The following is a 14,087-nucleotide window of genomic DNA, read 5'->3' on the forward strand; positions in this document are numbered from 1 at the left end:
GAACTGAAACACCCAAAAAGAATTTGACTTCCCTAGACACTGGACGAATGAAATGGGGTAACTATATTTTACATTTGGCCTGGATTGGATGGATCTCGATCATCATCACCCGCCTTATAATAATTAAAACGAAGGAACAAATCTTTTTACTTGGCTCGTCATTGCCCTTTCTTTTTTTCACTTTCTAGCCGTCGTCGTGCGTTTCTTCTCGTTGTCCAATTGAACAACGTAGCTTCTCAAGCTCCGCTCTTCGATCTGCGCGTTACAAAGCATATGTCGCTAGAGGAAATCGAAGCAGGACAATGGAAGTGGAGAGATCTTACCTCCAATGTCGCTATCCTATCTAAGATCTCTCCACATTCCTGGAGAAGTGCCTTGCCTTGCGATGATACATGAGCCAGCTGACAAACAACCTCGTTCGTCTTCTCAGCCTGCGCAAAACACCAAGCACGAGAGATAAGCGCTTGCTAATCTTTACAAAAGCGCTAGTGAAACGAAACAAAACAAAACAAATCTGGAGGAATCAAAACATACCCTGGGGAGCAACTCTCGTGTCGTCGATTCTAGTGGTACCATTGCATCGCCCAGTAAAGTCAATGCATTTTGAAGCGCTGGAATGTCAACCTGGTATAAAAGGTAGCACTTTTAAGAGCCAAGAAAGGAAAGCAGCTCCTTTACCTTTGCTCCGCCAGTAACCGGAACTTTCAAGGTTGCAGCTTCCAAGGCTGCAATGAATCCAGACAGAGCAATCGCATGCTCGGGCTCTAGCTCTTCCCATTCGTCCAAATGCTCACCCTGCAAAACAAGAGCTTCAGAAATATTTCAAGGCAAGAAGAAAAAGTGTGAAGCCTACATGAGCCGCAATCACCGCACGAACTTTCAAGTCCTGCTTTGCTTTTTGCAATCTGATGCGCTTCTCCGCTACCCGGCTTTGCAAATCAGAAATTTGCAACGAAGCGTTGTACAACATTCGCTGCGAGCAGCCACAAGGAAAAGCGTTAGCAACAAAAGAAAATCAAAAGTTCGAAGGTTTTCTACTTGGTATGAAGCACACATACTTCTCCAGTGGCCTTCTGAGCGCTCAACGTCGCCTGTGAACGAGCATTCACGTATCGCCACTGCAACCATCGATTGTGGAGAATCCGGAGACACAGTGCCTCGTCCTGTTGACTCATTGCCCTTCGACCAGTCGAGCTATCATTCCCGAAGTTGAGCATGCACGCCACACTACCCGGACGAACTCCTTGATAAAAACCAGCAGCGACACCACTAGGCAGGGCTCTCGTTCTTGTCGGACTCGGCAAACCTCGCGAAGGAGATGAAACTTTGGAAGGAGACGAAGGTGGCGGCGATGGCTGTGGTGCTACTGTGGATGAAACAGCACGCACAGGAGAGTATACCCAAGACGGTGCCTGACTCGGCGCTGGAGTACTCGCAGTCGAAGATGGAGCTGAATTGCCGCCGCTGGCATTCCCACTCTTGTTTGATCTTCGGTTGCTCGTCTTGGATCCCAGAAACTCTCCTTCGGGCATCGATGATCTCAGCTGGTTCACGTCCGAGAGCCTTCGAATCCTACTCCCCAAGTCTTGCCAGAACCTCGCCGGCACCACAGTTCCTCTCGCGGCCTTGCTCGGCCTAGAGGAGCTCTTCTCGCTGTCGACAGAGCTCCTCTGAGAATCCAAAGAACTCTTGACGCTGTCGCCAGCGTCCGAGTCGCAGCTTGCCAGATCCGCGTCGTCCGGAACGCTTCTCACGCACCTTGTATCGATCTTAGTCTCGTCGCCCAGAGAAGAGGAATCCGCCGGCTTGGATGGTTTCTTCGTCGGCTCTAGGAGCTTCCCTGTGAGCTGATTGAAGCTCCGCGCTGGAACGAGGTAGCGATTCCCTTTGGTCCCTATGCTCGACGCTCGACCCATGCTTAGATCCAAGCTCCGGCTGATGGATTTCCCATTCGCCGTCCCGCTCCATCTCTGCGATTCGAGCTTGCCGCCGCCCACATTCTCGATCGGCCTGGCATTCTCCGCTTGATCCGCGCCCTGGCGGCTCCTCTTCCTCTCCGGCGTTGCCACGCGGGGCCGATTTGCCGCGGGCTTGAGGGCGTGATCAATCTTCGCCTTGTCATCGCAGAGAATCGCGCCCTGGGAGCTCCCTGTGACGATATTCTGGCAGGAAGACCACACCTCCTTGGCAGCACCGCGCTTGTCATCGCCATTGCGCTTGCGCTCGGCCGAGATGGCGCGCTTGGGAGGAAGATCGAGAGGAGCTGGAGCGGCAGGAGCGTCGCCAAGGCGGCCGACATTTGGGGATGGAAATCTGCGAACCGTTGGAGGAGGAGGGGGAGGAGGAGGCGCTGCCGCCGCTACTCCTCCTCCCGATCCAGCGATCTTGTACCTGGATGAGACTTCCCTATTCCGCGGCTTTCTTGACACGCCCACATTGCTCTTCTCTGCGAGCGCCAAAGGATCTCTCTCATTTTCCAGCTCCAGCGTGGCCGCAACCATCATCGCTGTGCCATGCCCGCCCGGAAGAAGAACCACAAGAGGCAGAAAACCCTAGAGCTGCCGACCTAAAACCCCTGCGATTCTTGCGACGAATTGGAGATCTGGAGCGCTGCGCGGATCCAGATCCATGTTCTTGGTCTGCAAGCGATGGCACGCCGCCGCCGCCCTAGAGCGATCCATCGCTGCTCCTCCCGCGTGCATGCTCCCTCCAAATCCACATTCATATGTGGTGCAGCCGTCCGATGGGTGCATCCGAGAGCGGCAGGGCCGCCACGTGGGAAGAGCCCAACGTTCAGCCGACGAATCAAGCGAGACCGTTGGATGGAGCCACGTTTAAACGGCATCACATTGGCCGTTGGATGCCCCCACACTCTACGTGCTTTTGAAAAATAGAAGAGTATCTCAACTTCATGTGTGCACGACAGGGATATTTGAAATCTAAAGAATATTCTAACAAAGTCTTACAGAAATTACATTTTTATAACTTGCTTTATTATAAAAACAAAAGGAGTGGGCTTTTAGTATTAACAACACTCACTTTAACATGGAAAAAAAAAGGATAAAAATAAAAATAAAATTACAGTCGAGTAGAAGGCCTTCGCCTAGCGGTATCAGTCCTGGATTTCTTCCTGGGATGGTGAATCGTTCCATCGTTTCCTCCATCCCTGTGAGCTACTACTACTGGTGGCGATGGCGAGGACGACGATAGCATCACGCTGTAAACTTTGCGAGCTCGAGCCCAGCTAAGCGGCCCGCCATCGTCTACCATGCTCTTGATCCCTCCTTTACTGCTCGAATCTCTCCTGGCGCTGATAGTAGTGCTGCTGCTGCCTTGATCTACGCTCGCTTGACCCCTCTTTCGCTTGTTTGAAACTTTGATCCGCGGCTTTCTCCGGCTGTTCCTCTTCCTCTTGCAAATCACTAGATCAGCTGGGTGAGTAACTTGGTCCTGTCTATCTCTATCACCTGGCCTCGTCTTCTTTCTACTGCTGCTATCCTTGCCTCTACTAACGCTACCTGTTCCCTCGTCCTCTTTTTCCTGCTGTGGTGGTGGTGCTGCTGCTGGCGTTAATCTGCCGGCCTCTGCGAATACCTGTCGTTGCTTGCGAGATGATCTCGAGCCGCTCATGCGGATGCCGATGTTGATCTTTATGGAGTTGAAGTCCACGTCTGGAAACATCAAGCCCATCCTTTGGAAGAAGAGTGAATGCAGTCGTCGAGCATCTGCCTGCACCTGAGACGAGGAAAATGAGACGAGATTTACAAGTTTCTTCCTGAAAGATTACGAGAAACCAACCTCGGCGTTGTGTGTGTTGTAGCGGGAGGCGTTGTCCAGCATGAGCTGCACGTCACCCGCGAAATCCAGCACCGTAGCATAATCGAAGCGCTCCAGGTGCTCTTCGATCGTTTTTGCGTCAATCGGCTTGTCGATGACTTTGTAGTAGTCTGGAAGCTCGTGCCGCTTGGGAAGCTCCATTAACAAAGCGGATACCTGTCGCCCGTCCTTGTTCATTGCACCTTGCAGCTTGCTCAAGACAGCTTTGCACTGCAGACAAAAACACAAAGGCTCTTAGAAAAAATGCGAAGGAGAAAAGAAGTGAAAACGCACCTTCTTCTGGACGTTGTCCTGCATTCTTGCACCTCCTCTAACAGTCCGAGTTTCTTTCATCTCAGCGACGGCGACTTCTTCTGCCAGCTCTTGGAATCCATTGACTCTTACCTGCTTTGATGCTGCTTGCGAGCTCCAATTAGCAAAGCCAGTGTGAATGAACGTTGCTGGCCTAGGCGTGATGCTCCATACATCAGGACGTTCATATTCGCTGTATCCCGGCCACGTTTGCAGAAAGCCAACAGGAAATACACCTTGAACAGGTACATTTCCCGCTCCAACGCCAACCTTGCGCCGGTGACGGGCACTTCGCTTGCGTTTTCTTCGTGGCTCCACAATCTGGTCTTCGTCTGGATCCTTTTCGGAAGGACTATCTCCGGGAGAGTCACCCGAGGCCGCGATTTCACCTTCTTCCAAATCCTCGCCATCCTGAATAACGAGAAAACATTAGTTCATATGCAAAACATATGCAAAAATAAAGAACAAAATCTCTACTTACAAGATCTTGGTTAGATCTGCTTCCCAACGCCGCCAGCGATCCAAACTTTTTGGAGTCTACCACTTGTAATTCAACTCGTGGTTCTGGGCTTCCTTCTCTTTCGTCAGACGATTCTGCCACAGCTTCTGCCTCGTCATCCATCTCATCAACATCATCCTGTTGCTGCCGCCCAGTATCGTCTTCCTCCTCATCAGAGCCGTCCCTTATTTCACCTTCTTCCTCATCTTCTCCGGATGAAGACTCTTCCTCTACAACAACTTCTTCGAGATCTTCGTCGTCCTCTATTTCTGTAGGCGGAACCTTCACCTCAAATGGAGGTCGACCTCGTCTTGCCGGCTTGAGTCCCTTGTGATCGTGTATCACAGTGAAGTTCTTTCTTGACAACGCCTTCTTCGCCAGTATTCTATCTTCCTCTGCCTTCGTTCCTATAATACCTGACATACCTGAAAATCCCTTCACTAATGCCTGCTTGGACGTAGCTTTGATAGCTGCATTCACCTCGTCCGAGCCAACGTGAAGCCACTCCGGGACCTCGTCGTATGCAACCATTTCACCAGGCCAGTCACATTCTTCGTCCATTTGATCGAAAAGCTCGACTTCTTCTTCACTCCTGGCAATCATCCTGTTCACTTCTTTCAACGTTGGAACATCGTGAACCGACTCCTGATATCTCTCCTCGTCATGCAAGAGCGCTTCCAACGTCATGCGACGCTCTTCGTGTGTAGTCCTCTGATCGAAACGGCCCGCATTGATCACTTCATCGGCCATATCTATCTTGTGCTGCTGAATATTATTCCGGACAAGGCTTTCTACGGACCCCATGTATCTATCCTTCCCCGCCATATCATCGTCAACGTCCAGGGAACCTCCATTTCGGAGCTCGTCCTCCATTTGATAGCTGGTGAACGACTCCACAACAGCTTCCATGTATATCACCTTCACCTCTGACTTCTGTCCAATACGATGAGCTCGTGCTACAGCCTGCTCCTCGTTCTTTGGATTTGGATCAGGATCGTATATAACCACTGTATCTGCTGTCTGGAGATTCAAACCACGACCTGCTGCCCGGATGCTGAGCAAAAAGATGAAGCACTGGGAACCAGGCGCATTGAAGTCCACAATAGCAGTTTCTCGGGAGTCCAGAGGGGTTGTCCCATCAATTCGTCGATATATCAGACCACGCCACTGTAGGTAATCCTCCAGGATATCTAGCAACTTCGTCATTGTGCTGAAGAGTAAAACCCGGTGGCCCGACCTCTGTAGCTTGATCAATATCCTATCAAGTATCCAAAGTTTCCCACACATCCGAACCATGTTCTCGTTGAAGAGTCGACAGTGTGGAGGATAATTAAGATAAGGATGGTTGCACACTTTTCTCAGCTCCATGCACTTGTTCTGTAACGGAGCATAAGCCCTGGCCTGTCGCTTGCCATTGCCACTGGCCACCCTTTCTTCCTCATCGGCTGGATCCAGACGAATAGTACCAGTTGCCTTCACCCAGTCGTATATTGCTGCTTGAAAAGATGACATTTTACACTTCAAAACAACAGGGACCTGGAAATGTGTTGATATGAAGTAAAAGAAAAGGAAAAGACATTTTAAAGACTTACCTTGGGCGGAAGAGACCCCTCGACATCTTCAACCCGCCGTCTAAGCATAAAGGGCTCAAGTATTTGATGCAGCCGGTGAATAACGATGACTTTCTTTTCCGTTTCAAGCCAATCATCCTCAAGTGTATTGGCATCTCTTTGGAATGGCTTTGAGAACCAGTCGTGAAAAGCTTTACTGTTGTCAAAGACTTCAGGAAGGAGTAGATTTAAAAGCGACCACAGCTCATGTAGATCGTTCTGACATACAACCAAAAAAATAACTTAAGTATTTAGATAGTATAAAAACCAATACTCTTACTTGCAGAGGGGTGCCGGTTAGAAGCAGCCGCCTTTGACAGCGAAAACGATCCAAGTCACGAGCAAGACGGGACTCTCGATCTTTCATACGCTGAGCCTCGTCTATAATAATATACTTCCAATCAACTTTTGCTAGTTTTGATCTGTCGCGCATTATAAACTCGTACGTAGTAACTAGAACATTGAACTTCAATGCAGCAACTTCCTGTGCAGGGCAAATCTATCAGCCAAAAAAATTTTATGACTTAAGCAAACGGCACCTGTGAGTAAATCCTAGAGCGGTCTTCTCTTACACCAACATAAAATATGGAGCTCACGGAAGGCAACCATCGGAGCAGCTCACTCTAAAACATGAAACCTTTTCAAGTTTGAAAACCAGCCACAAGAATGAGTACCTTCCAGTTCACTATGACTGCGTTGGGAACAATAATAAGATGTGGTCCGTAATTTCCTTTGAACTCCATCAAGTATGCAATGAGCGCCATAACCTGGACGAAAACATCTCAGACAAGCCCGGACCTCAAAATACAAAGCTAACCTGTACAGTCTTTCCCAATCCCATTTCATCGGCAAGGATACCATTTAGTCTGTTATTGTACAAAGAAAGCATCCATTGAAGACCGACCTGCAAAAACGATCAGCGAAAGAGAAACTTACATGGACCAGCACTCACCAGCTGATAGTCACGTAATATTCCCGCCCGAAGCATTGACGGCTGCCTCAATATTTGCTCGTTCACTGCATGAGCCAGAGTATAGTACCTACAACAAGGACACAAGCATCAAGCATACAGACGAATGAAAAACCAAAAAGACTCAATCCTTACTTATTTACAGAATTGGATGTAGCACAGTTCCAGCTCCTCAATGCTACAGCTTCACTCGCTTGAGCGGCAGCACGTTCAACTTCCTCTTCGGAAAACCCCTGCACAAAATTACAAAATATGTTAAATACCAGCATTCCATGGTAGCTTTCGTGAACGTACTTGAGATCGCGCAGAAGCAGCAGCAGCTAATGCAGCTTCTTCTCTTTCCTGCTGAGTCTTGACAGACGATATCTTTCCTCCAAGCTTGTGAAGATAATCTTCTGTTTGAGACAAGAAAGATTCCAGGACCTCAAATCGCTGCTGAGCATCACCGGGAATTTCTTTCTGCTGCTTTATCAACATCGCCCTGTATGCATCGACGTCGTTGTTCTTTAAAGCTTCCATTCTCTTACTGCGATCTTCGTCTTTCCTTTTCGAGAACTCTCGTAGAAGTTTCTCGTGGAACTTTGCAATACCTCGGTTACGGTTGATACGAGAATCCCGAGCAGACCAATGTGCTTCAAGGAGCTTCTTCCGCCACTGAAATATGCCCTTGAGATACTTTTCCTTGCTTGTCTTTTGCAGCACCATAACTTGTCTTGAAATCTCCATCCTCTGACGCTCACATAGACGAACAAATTTCCGGTAAGCTCTATCACCCATGGCCATGATCTCCTGTTGCTGTTCCTCGATTTCATTTCTAACCTTCCCTTGCATCTTGAGAAGCACTAACTTCCTCTGCTCGATCCGTAGCTTCAGCTTGAGTTCAGAAGGTACGTTCAAGTTACCATCCGACAGTAGCATTTCAATGACTTTGAGCTTCTTAGCCTTCTTCTTGCCAATTATTCTTAACCCCTCCTGAAGTAGAAGCTCCCGGACGTCGTATTTCAGGGACGCTGGCGGTCCCCAAACATTCGGAGTAGGAAGCAAACTGGCCTCCGGTTTCTTACCAAGAGGAGGGAAGTCGAATAAAGGACCACGGTAACGCTTGCTTGCCGGCGTTTTGCTAGGTAGCCGAGAAGTGTTTGATTGCTGAGTTGAAAGATCGATCCCATTGTTTTCATTCGAATCCGCCTGCTTCTCGTCCTCGACCACAGACTTAGTTGGCACCACCTCTTGGACACTTTTGACAGCTTCACTCTGTGAGGACGCTTGCTGCATTCCTGAGCCCTTCAAACTTTGTTCTAATTCTGAGCCACCATCTTGAGTTTTAACTGGAGATTCACGATGCGATTTTTCGTCAGCAGTTTCGTTCAAGACCTTCGGCTGGCTGGTTTCGGGTGGAGGCAACGCCAATGCCCCTTGTTTCTGTGGCGGGACTCCTAAAGGAGTCGGAGTTATAGCACGGATCATGTCTGATGTGAAGGAACGATCGCCACGCTGAAGTTACAAAACAAAAAATTAAGTTTTGCGCGAGAAGGTAAGACAGATACGCGTACCTTTAAGCGACGGAAAGCTAGGATTTGGGCGCGCAGTACCATCAACTGCTGGATAGTGAAGCCAACAGCCTTCACAGCCGGTTGAGCATGCTGAGAAGAAGAATCATTTGCAGGGGCTGGTGCTGGAGCTGGAGCTGGAGCTGGGGGTTGCTGCTGCAAATGCTGTGACGCGACCATGGAAACAGGGGTTTGGTTTTCCAGGAGAGCTCTGGGATTGAACTGGTGCTGTTGTCTCGGATGCATCGGAAATACCGGCGAAGAGCTGTTGTTCATGTCCGGTTTTGTCAGTCCATTTCCTAGAGTGGAGGACAGTTGTTGCTGCTGATGCTGCTGAGGAAATCCTCCACGAAGATTGGGGAGCAAGTCACTGGCATGCCCGAAACCAGCAACGTTGGAAGGTGGCGGCTGCGGCTCTTGTTGGTCCGAAGAAGCTGGAGAGATCATCTGCGACCCCAGTCTCAAATGCGGAGTCTCGCTGGCAAGCTTTTGTTGCTGCTGCTGCTGCTGCTGCTGCATGGCGAGCATGCGAGCTTGGAGCATCTCCGGCGACATGAACTGCTGAGGAGAATTGTTCCGGGGATTGGCATCTCCAGTCCTCGGCTGGACCGGCGAAGAGCCCACCAAGCTCTGTGGATTCTGTCCGAAAAGAAAAGCCATGGAGCTGGGAACTCGCTGTTGTTGGAGTCCTTGATTCTGGTTCCCAGGTGGAGAAGTTTGCTGTGGCTTGGCAGCGGCATCACTACGAGACATCTGCTGGTGCTGCTGGGATAGAGCACGATCCTGCGCAGCAGCCATGGCAGATTGGAGCTGCATAAACTCCTGGAGCTTCATATTGTTTGATCCAGGCGCCGCCTTGCTTCCTTGCTGCTGGATAGCCCTCTGCGCGAGATGTAGCGCATGCTGGAGATAGAGATGGGATTGGAGCTGCCCATCCACGGCTGCCTGCTGGAAGAAAAAAAAACCACACCACATTGTAAATCACCGCTCTTCTGAAATCCTCTCTCCAAAGAAGCTTTCTCCTGCCAAAAAAGCTTGGAAATACCTGGCCCTGGTGCTGGAGGAGATGCGTCTGCGGCCACGCCGGGAGCGATCCAAATGGAAGACCCGCGCTGCCGGAGACGCTAGCAGCGGAGGAAACCGACGGATCGACCTCGGAATTCGGCGCTGCCGGAGAGGCGGAGCCGCGAGCCCGGAGCGACGCCGCTCCGCCAAGGACGCCATGGCCATGGCCGGGCGGAGGAGGAGCTGGAATCTGCTGCTGTGGCTTCTGCATCATACCCTAGCCAGCGGAAATATTTCCACCGATCCTCGCCTTCCTCGTGTTCCTCGGCCTCTTGCGCCTTGTTCTTCCCAGGATTTCGCTGTCTCCACGGCACGATCCGGGCGATTTGTTCGTTGGAGAAGAGACGCTGACTGCTCGGCTGCGGAATCTAGAAATCCAGCTCTCTAGCTCTAGCTGCCGCTGTAAGAAACTCTGCCCACTGCGCGATTCTTCCAAGAAAGAATGCGGCCTCGAAGAATTCGTGAGAAGAAATTCTTTGTTTTTTTCCCCTCTTTGCTGTGATCTGTCGTCCGGCACTGATCTAAACAACTAGACGCGTCACATTGCTGCTGCCACGGTGGGCTCCGCATCCGGCGATCCCGCTTTCTCCGCCATCGCTACTAACCCTAGCCATGCTTTGCTCGTCACTGTAAATGCCCGTCAATGTCTCGCGTCACAGATATTCCACGAATCTTTCTCGTTCTGTGTTGCCCTCGTTCCAACCAAGCGTACTGCCGCCGACCGAGCTCTTTCTTCTTTTTCCATTCTATTCCTTCGGGCTCGGCTCCTATCACTTAAGAAGTTCGTTCCTTCTTTCTTTCTTCCCGGAGGAGAGATCTGTGATGACGTAGAACTTGGAAATTAAAACACTCAAGCGATGGCTGTGAAGAAAAAGAGGAGCTTTGACTCACACACACTTACTTCGATTGCCTGTGCCTCTTTTTCTCTCATCCCAAAAACCTGTTTTAAGTGGATGAGCAGTGGCAAAACGAAGCGAAAGGAGGAGCCTTGACTCACACTTTGATGGCGGCTGTTGCCTCGTCTCCTTTTAGCAGCAAGTGGCACTCTTGTTGCGACTCGGGCTTTTCTGACGTCCGGATGAGCTCTTTCATCTGTTCCTGGGAGTTGAACACAAAGTGATTAGACTTCGACGAAGCTTACAGGACAAAGATCTTACTGTGACGCTCGGGATGCTGTAAATGCTGTGATGGACCATGGAAAGTCGCTACCTTTGTTGATCTAGCTCTTAACAGTAGCATGCCCATTCTTTAAGAACAGACGTTTCTTCACGCCATATCTTACTTTAGCATTCAAATCTGTAAGAAACAAGATGAATCACATTTCCATTAGAACTTTGATTTCTTACCAGTGATCCTTCTTCCTGCCAATCCAATCGTTCAGAGCTTGCTTTGAAACTTTCAGCCTTCCAAACGTCTCGGGCTTTCTCATTTCCATAAACTGGGGGTCAAAATCTAAAAAAGATAAAATATAATTAAAAAAAACATTTTATATTCTGCTTACCGACAAACTTTCCCAAGTTAAAAACAGGAAGACCAAGTTGATTCTCCAACACTTGCGTCACCACATTCTCGAGAAGGCCTGTAGCATTTTTTGCTTCACTCCGCCTCGAAGGGCCAGTGACAATTATCAAGTCTTCTTCAACTGGCACATCTGTAGCGGGATGTTAAAATCCTGAAAGAAGAAAAGAAAGGAAAACAGCTGCGTATCTGACCGTAGTGCTGTTCTTTCAGAATTCTCAACACCACAAGAACAGCTGCTCGAGCTTCCCCCTTCAGTAAACAACAAGCAGTTCAGCGATTGAGAAGGGAAGGCTTCCCAGGAATTGTTTTACCTTTGACAGCCCCTGAATATCGATTGTGAAGCAATCTCCAGGAACTCTTGTAACTGACACCTTACGCAATATCGATTCTCCATACTCTTTAAAAATTTGATCTCCCGGACCACCCTTAGACTTGTTTTTAATCATCTCCTCGGCCCAGTCCTCGATCAAAGCCTTAAGCACTCGTTCATTAGGGGCATATCTGGAATCCATAGACTGATTTAGCAGCAAAAGGATCGTTTAAACTATTTACCCATTTTTCCTCATTTCTTCGTAGATGGCTAGTATCCTTTGAATCTCACGCAGATCTCCATTCCTCCTGGCCCGTAGCAATGTATTGTATGTGACCTGCACACGGACAGCTAATAGTATTTCTTTATATGATCTATTTAAAAGACCTTACCGAATTTGGTGAGATACCATCGCGTTTCATAGTTTCGAAAAGGCTTAAAGCCATGGAAACGTCTTGAGAGTTCACGCAAGCCTTGGAGCCAGGAAAAACCAAACCTCATCAGTGAGTGACTAGCTACGATGACAGAACACATGTAGGACGAAGCTTATTTTGGATTTGAAGCGGACCTTGATGATGGCTGTGTAGGCGACCACATCAGCTATAATGCCAGACTTTCCCATTCTTTGAAAAGCCTGCAAAAGTATGTCGACGTGAATACAAAATATGAGAATACAAAGCTTCTTTCTTATACCTGAACAGCCCCTTGTTTGTCACCATTGCAGCCATACGAATTAATAAGGATGCACCAGCTTCGCTTATCCGGCCTGAGTCCAGAGCTCACCATCTCCTGCATAACAGCTTCGGCCTGTTTTGGAAGCTTATCACACGCCCTCATCATCGTGTTATAAGCCACTGAGTCGGGACGGACCCATTCGGAGAAGATCACACTTTCGTCTTGAACTTCAATTCCAGCTAGTATACGTCCAGAGGTCTTCCATTCTCTAAACAGCTTATGCGCCTTGTCAGACTGGCCGCCGTCGACGCAAGCGCTAAGAAGAAAGTTGTAGGTGAAGGCATTTGGAGTACACCCAGCTTGAACCATATCTTGATATACTTGAAGCGTCTTCTCAACCAATGCCCCTTTCGAGCAAGCACCAACAAGTGAAGTCCAAGTGACAACATTGGGAACAATACCGGTTGAGTCCATATCACGTTTCATTTGAAATACTCGATCAAGCATTTTGGCCTCACCAAATATCTGTATGAAAAGCTGTTACTTACGAAAGACGTAGGGATAAATGACTACCTGGATTAATGTACCATAGCTTAGAACATTCAGCTTGATTTCTTTTGCTTTCAGTTCCTCATACAACCGCAAAGCAAGTACTGGGTTCTTAGACAGACGACAAGCCTTAAAGACGATGTTGTACGTTGTTACATCCGCTGCAATACCGGAACCCTGCCTCCAGATCAAAACAGCGATGAAAAGAGATTCAGTGCCAATCTCTCTACCTGCATCTGTCTGTATAGCCTCAGAACGTGCTGGATGTTTCCTGCGTGAGCATTCATCATGCTGTTACATACGTATACGTTTAGAACTGTTCCAGCCTTTAACAATCCCTGGAAAAGATATCACAAGTTACTCGAACACTTCAAACTTTTAAATCTCACCTCGAAAATCGCTGTGGCTTTTTCAGTATCTCCACAACGCCCGCAAGCATCAATCAGTATGCAATACGAGTACATATCTGGAAGAACGCCGGTACTTTCCAGAGCTTGAAAGACCTGGAACACCGACTGAAGATCTCCCTGGTCTCGAAATTTTTGCATGATCATGTTGCATGAATGCAAGATGTCCGGAAGTAAACAAGCATACCTTCAGTCACACAACAATAAACTACTTTTAGAACGACAGAAGAAGAGAGCTAACCTGAGAGCCAAGGCAGTGTTGTGCATTCTAGCACAGGCTTCCATGCAAAGGGTAGGCTTCACCAAGTTCTTTACGACGAATCCACATTCTTTGGAGAAAAACGAAGTAATGGTTAGAAAAAGCTGGAATGGAAGGAGGAGAACTTACTCGCGAGCCTTTCCAAGCAACGAATGCATTCCTCTACTCTGTTCTCCTGGAGTAGCCGGCCACATTCATCGATAACTAGCTGCAATCCATACCTCCCAAGATAATCCGATGGAGAAGAAATCCCCATCTCACTCAATGCGCGGCAAAATTCAACCAGATAAGGAAGCCGGCGCTGCTCCAGCACTGACACGCATCCATCACGCACGGCGTGGATCCCTACAACTTCCAAAAACGCCCTAGCATCTCCCACAGCGCCATGCTCCAAGCGCTCCTGGACCAATCCTATCATCTCGATCAGCCTGCCACGCCGAGCCAAGCGCTTGGCTTCCCCGACGTAGAAGAGATTGCTCGTCGCTGCTGGAGCCGACGCCGCTGGATTCGCCGCTCCCCCGAGCCAAGAATGCGGCAATGCCAT

The 14,087-nt window shown here is 49.0% G+C and overlaps 3 protein-coding genes across 3 annotated transcripts; all 3 read right to left on the minus strand.

Annotated features, from left to right (window-relative positions):
* Positions 1-45: 45 nt before the first annotated feature.
* Positions 46-2,745, minus strand: LOC9631627 (QWRF motif-containing protein 2). The gene is made up of 6 exons (XM_002968335.2): positions 1,059-2,745; positions 854-973; positions 679-795; positions 535-624; positions 324-431; positions 46-255 (listed from the first exon to the last, which is right to left on the minus strand). Exons 1-6 carry the CDS (start codon positions 2,502-2,504, stop codon positions 178-180), a joined length of 1,959 nt encoding a protein of 652 aa, XP_002968381.1. The 5' UTR covers positions 2,505-2,745; the 3' UTR covers positions 46-177.
* A 226-nt stretch (positions 2,746-2,971) lies between these two features.
* On the minus strand, positions 2,972-11,113 carry LOC9631628 (ATP-dependent helicase BRM). The gene is made up of 16 exons (XM_024673144.1): positions 10,980-11,113; positions 10,820-10,920; positions 9,803-10,762; positions 8,761-9,705; positions 7,502-8,701; positions 7,343-7,440; positions 7,190-7,277; positions 7,055-7,141; positions 6,912-7,004; positions 6,777-6,860; positions 6,518-6,721; positions 6,220-6,456; positions 4,610-6,163; positions 4,111-4,539; positions 3,799-4,047; positions 2,972-3,735 (listed from the first exon to the last, which is right to left on the minus strand). Exons 3-16 carry the CDS (start codon positions 10,034-10,036, stop codon positions 3,079-3,081), a joined length of 6,159 nt encoding a protein of 2,052 aa, XP_024528912.1. The 5' UTR covers positions 10,037-10,762; positions 10,820-10,920; positions 10,980-11,113; the 3' UTR covers positions 2,972-3,078.
* A 959-nt stretch (positions 11,114-12,072) lies between these two features.
* Positions 12,073-14,087, minus strand: LOC9631629 (pentatricopeptide repeat-containing protein At5g02830, chloroplastic). The gene is made up of 7 exons (XM_002968337.2): positions 13,673-14,087; positions 13,526-13,613; positions 13,267-13,471; positions 13,108-13,215; positions 12,902-13,054; positions 12,347-12,853; positions 12,073-12,287 (listed from the first exon to the last, which is right to left on the minus strand). The coding sequence occupies exons 1-7, from the start codon at positions 14,085-14,087 to the stop codon at positions 12,165-12,167; spliced, it is 1,599 nt and encodes a 532-aa protein (XP_002968383.1). The 3' UTR covers positions 12,073-12,164.

Source organism: Selaginella moellendorffii, unplaced genomic scaffold (genome assembly GCF_000143415.4).
Source record: "Selaginella moellendorffii unplaced genomic scaffold, v1.0 SELMOscaffold_10, whole genome shotgun sequence".
Lineage (NCBI taxonomy): Eukaryota > Viridiplantae > Streptophyta > Lycopodiopsida > Selaginellales > Selaginellaceae > Selaginella > Selaginella moellendorffii.

Bases quoted from the DNA above. Each gene is read 5' to 3' on its own strand.
- LOC9631627 (XM_002968335.2), bottom strand. From the start codon at position 2,504: ATGATGGTTGCGGCCACGCTGGAGCTGGAAAATGAGAGAGATCCTTTG. The intron at 796-853 runs GTAGGCTTCACA...CTTGTTTTGCAG, and splicing joins GTGCGGTGATTGCGGCTCAT to GGTGAGCATTTGGACGAATG. The intron at 625-678 runs GTAAAGGAGCTG...CTTTTATACCAG, and splicing joins CGGTTACTGGCGGAGCAAAG to GTTGACATTCCAGCGCTTCA.
- LOC9631628 (XM_024673144.1), bottom strand. From the start codon at position 10,036: ATGATGCAGAAGCCACAGCAGCAGATTCCAGCTCCTCCTCCGCCCGGC. The intron at 8,702-8,760 runs GTACGCGTATCT...TTGTAACTTCAG, and splicing joins TAGCTTTCCGTCGCTTAAAG to CGTGGCGATCGTTCCTTCAC. The intron at 3,736-3,798 runs GTTGGTTTCTCG...TCCTCGTCTCAG, and splicing joins ACAACACACACAACGCCGAG to GTGCAGGCAGATGCTCGACG.
- LOC9631629 (XM_002968337.2), bottom strand. From the start codon at position 14,087: ATGGCATTGCCGCATTCTTGGCTCGGGGGAGCGGCGAATCCAGCGGCG. The intron at 13,614-13,672 runs GTAAGTTCTCCT...TTTTCTCCAAAG, and splicing joins TTGCTTGGAAAGGCTCGCGA to AATGTGGATTCGTCGTAAAG. The intron at 13,472-13,525 runs GTTAGCTCTCTT...GTGTGACTGAAG, and splicing joins AACACTGCCTTGGCTCTCAG to GTATGCTTGTTTACTTCCGG.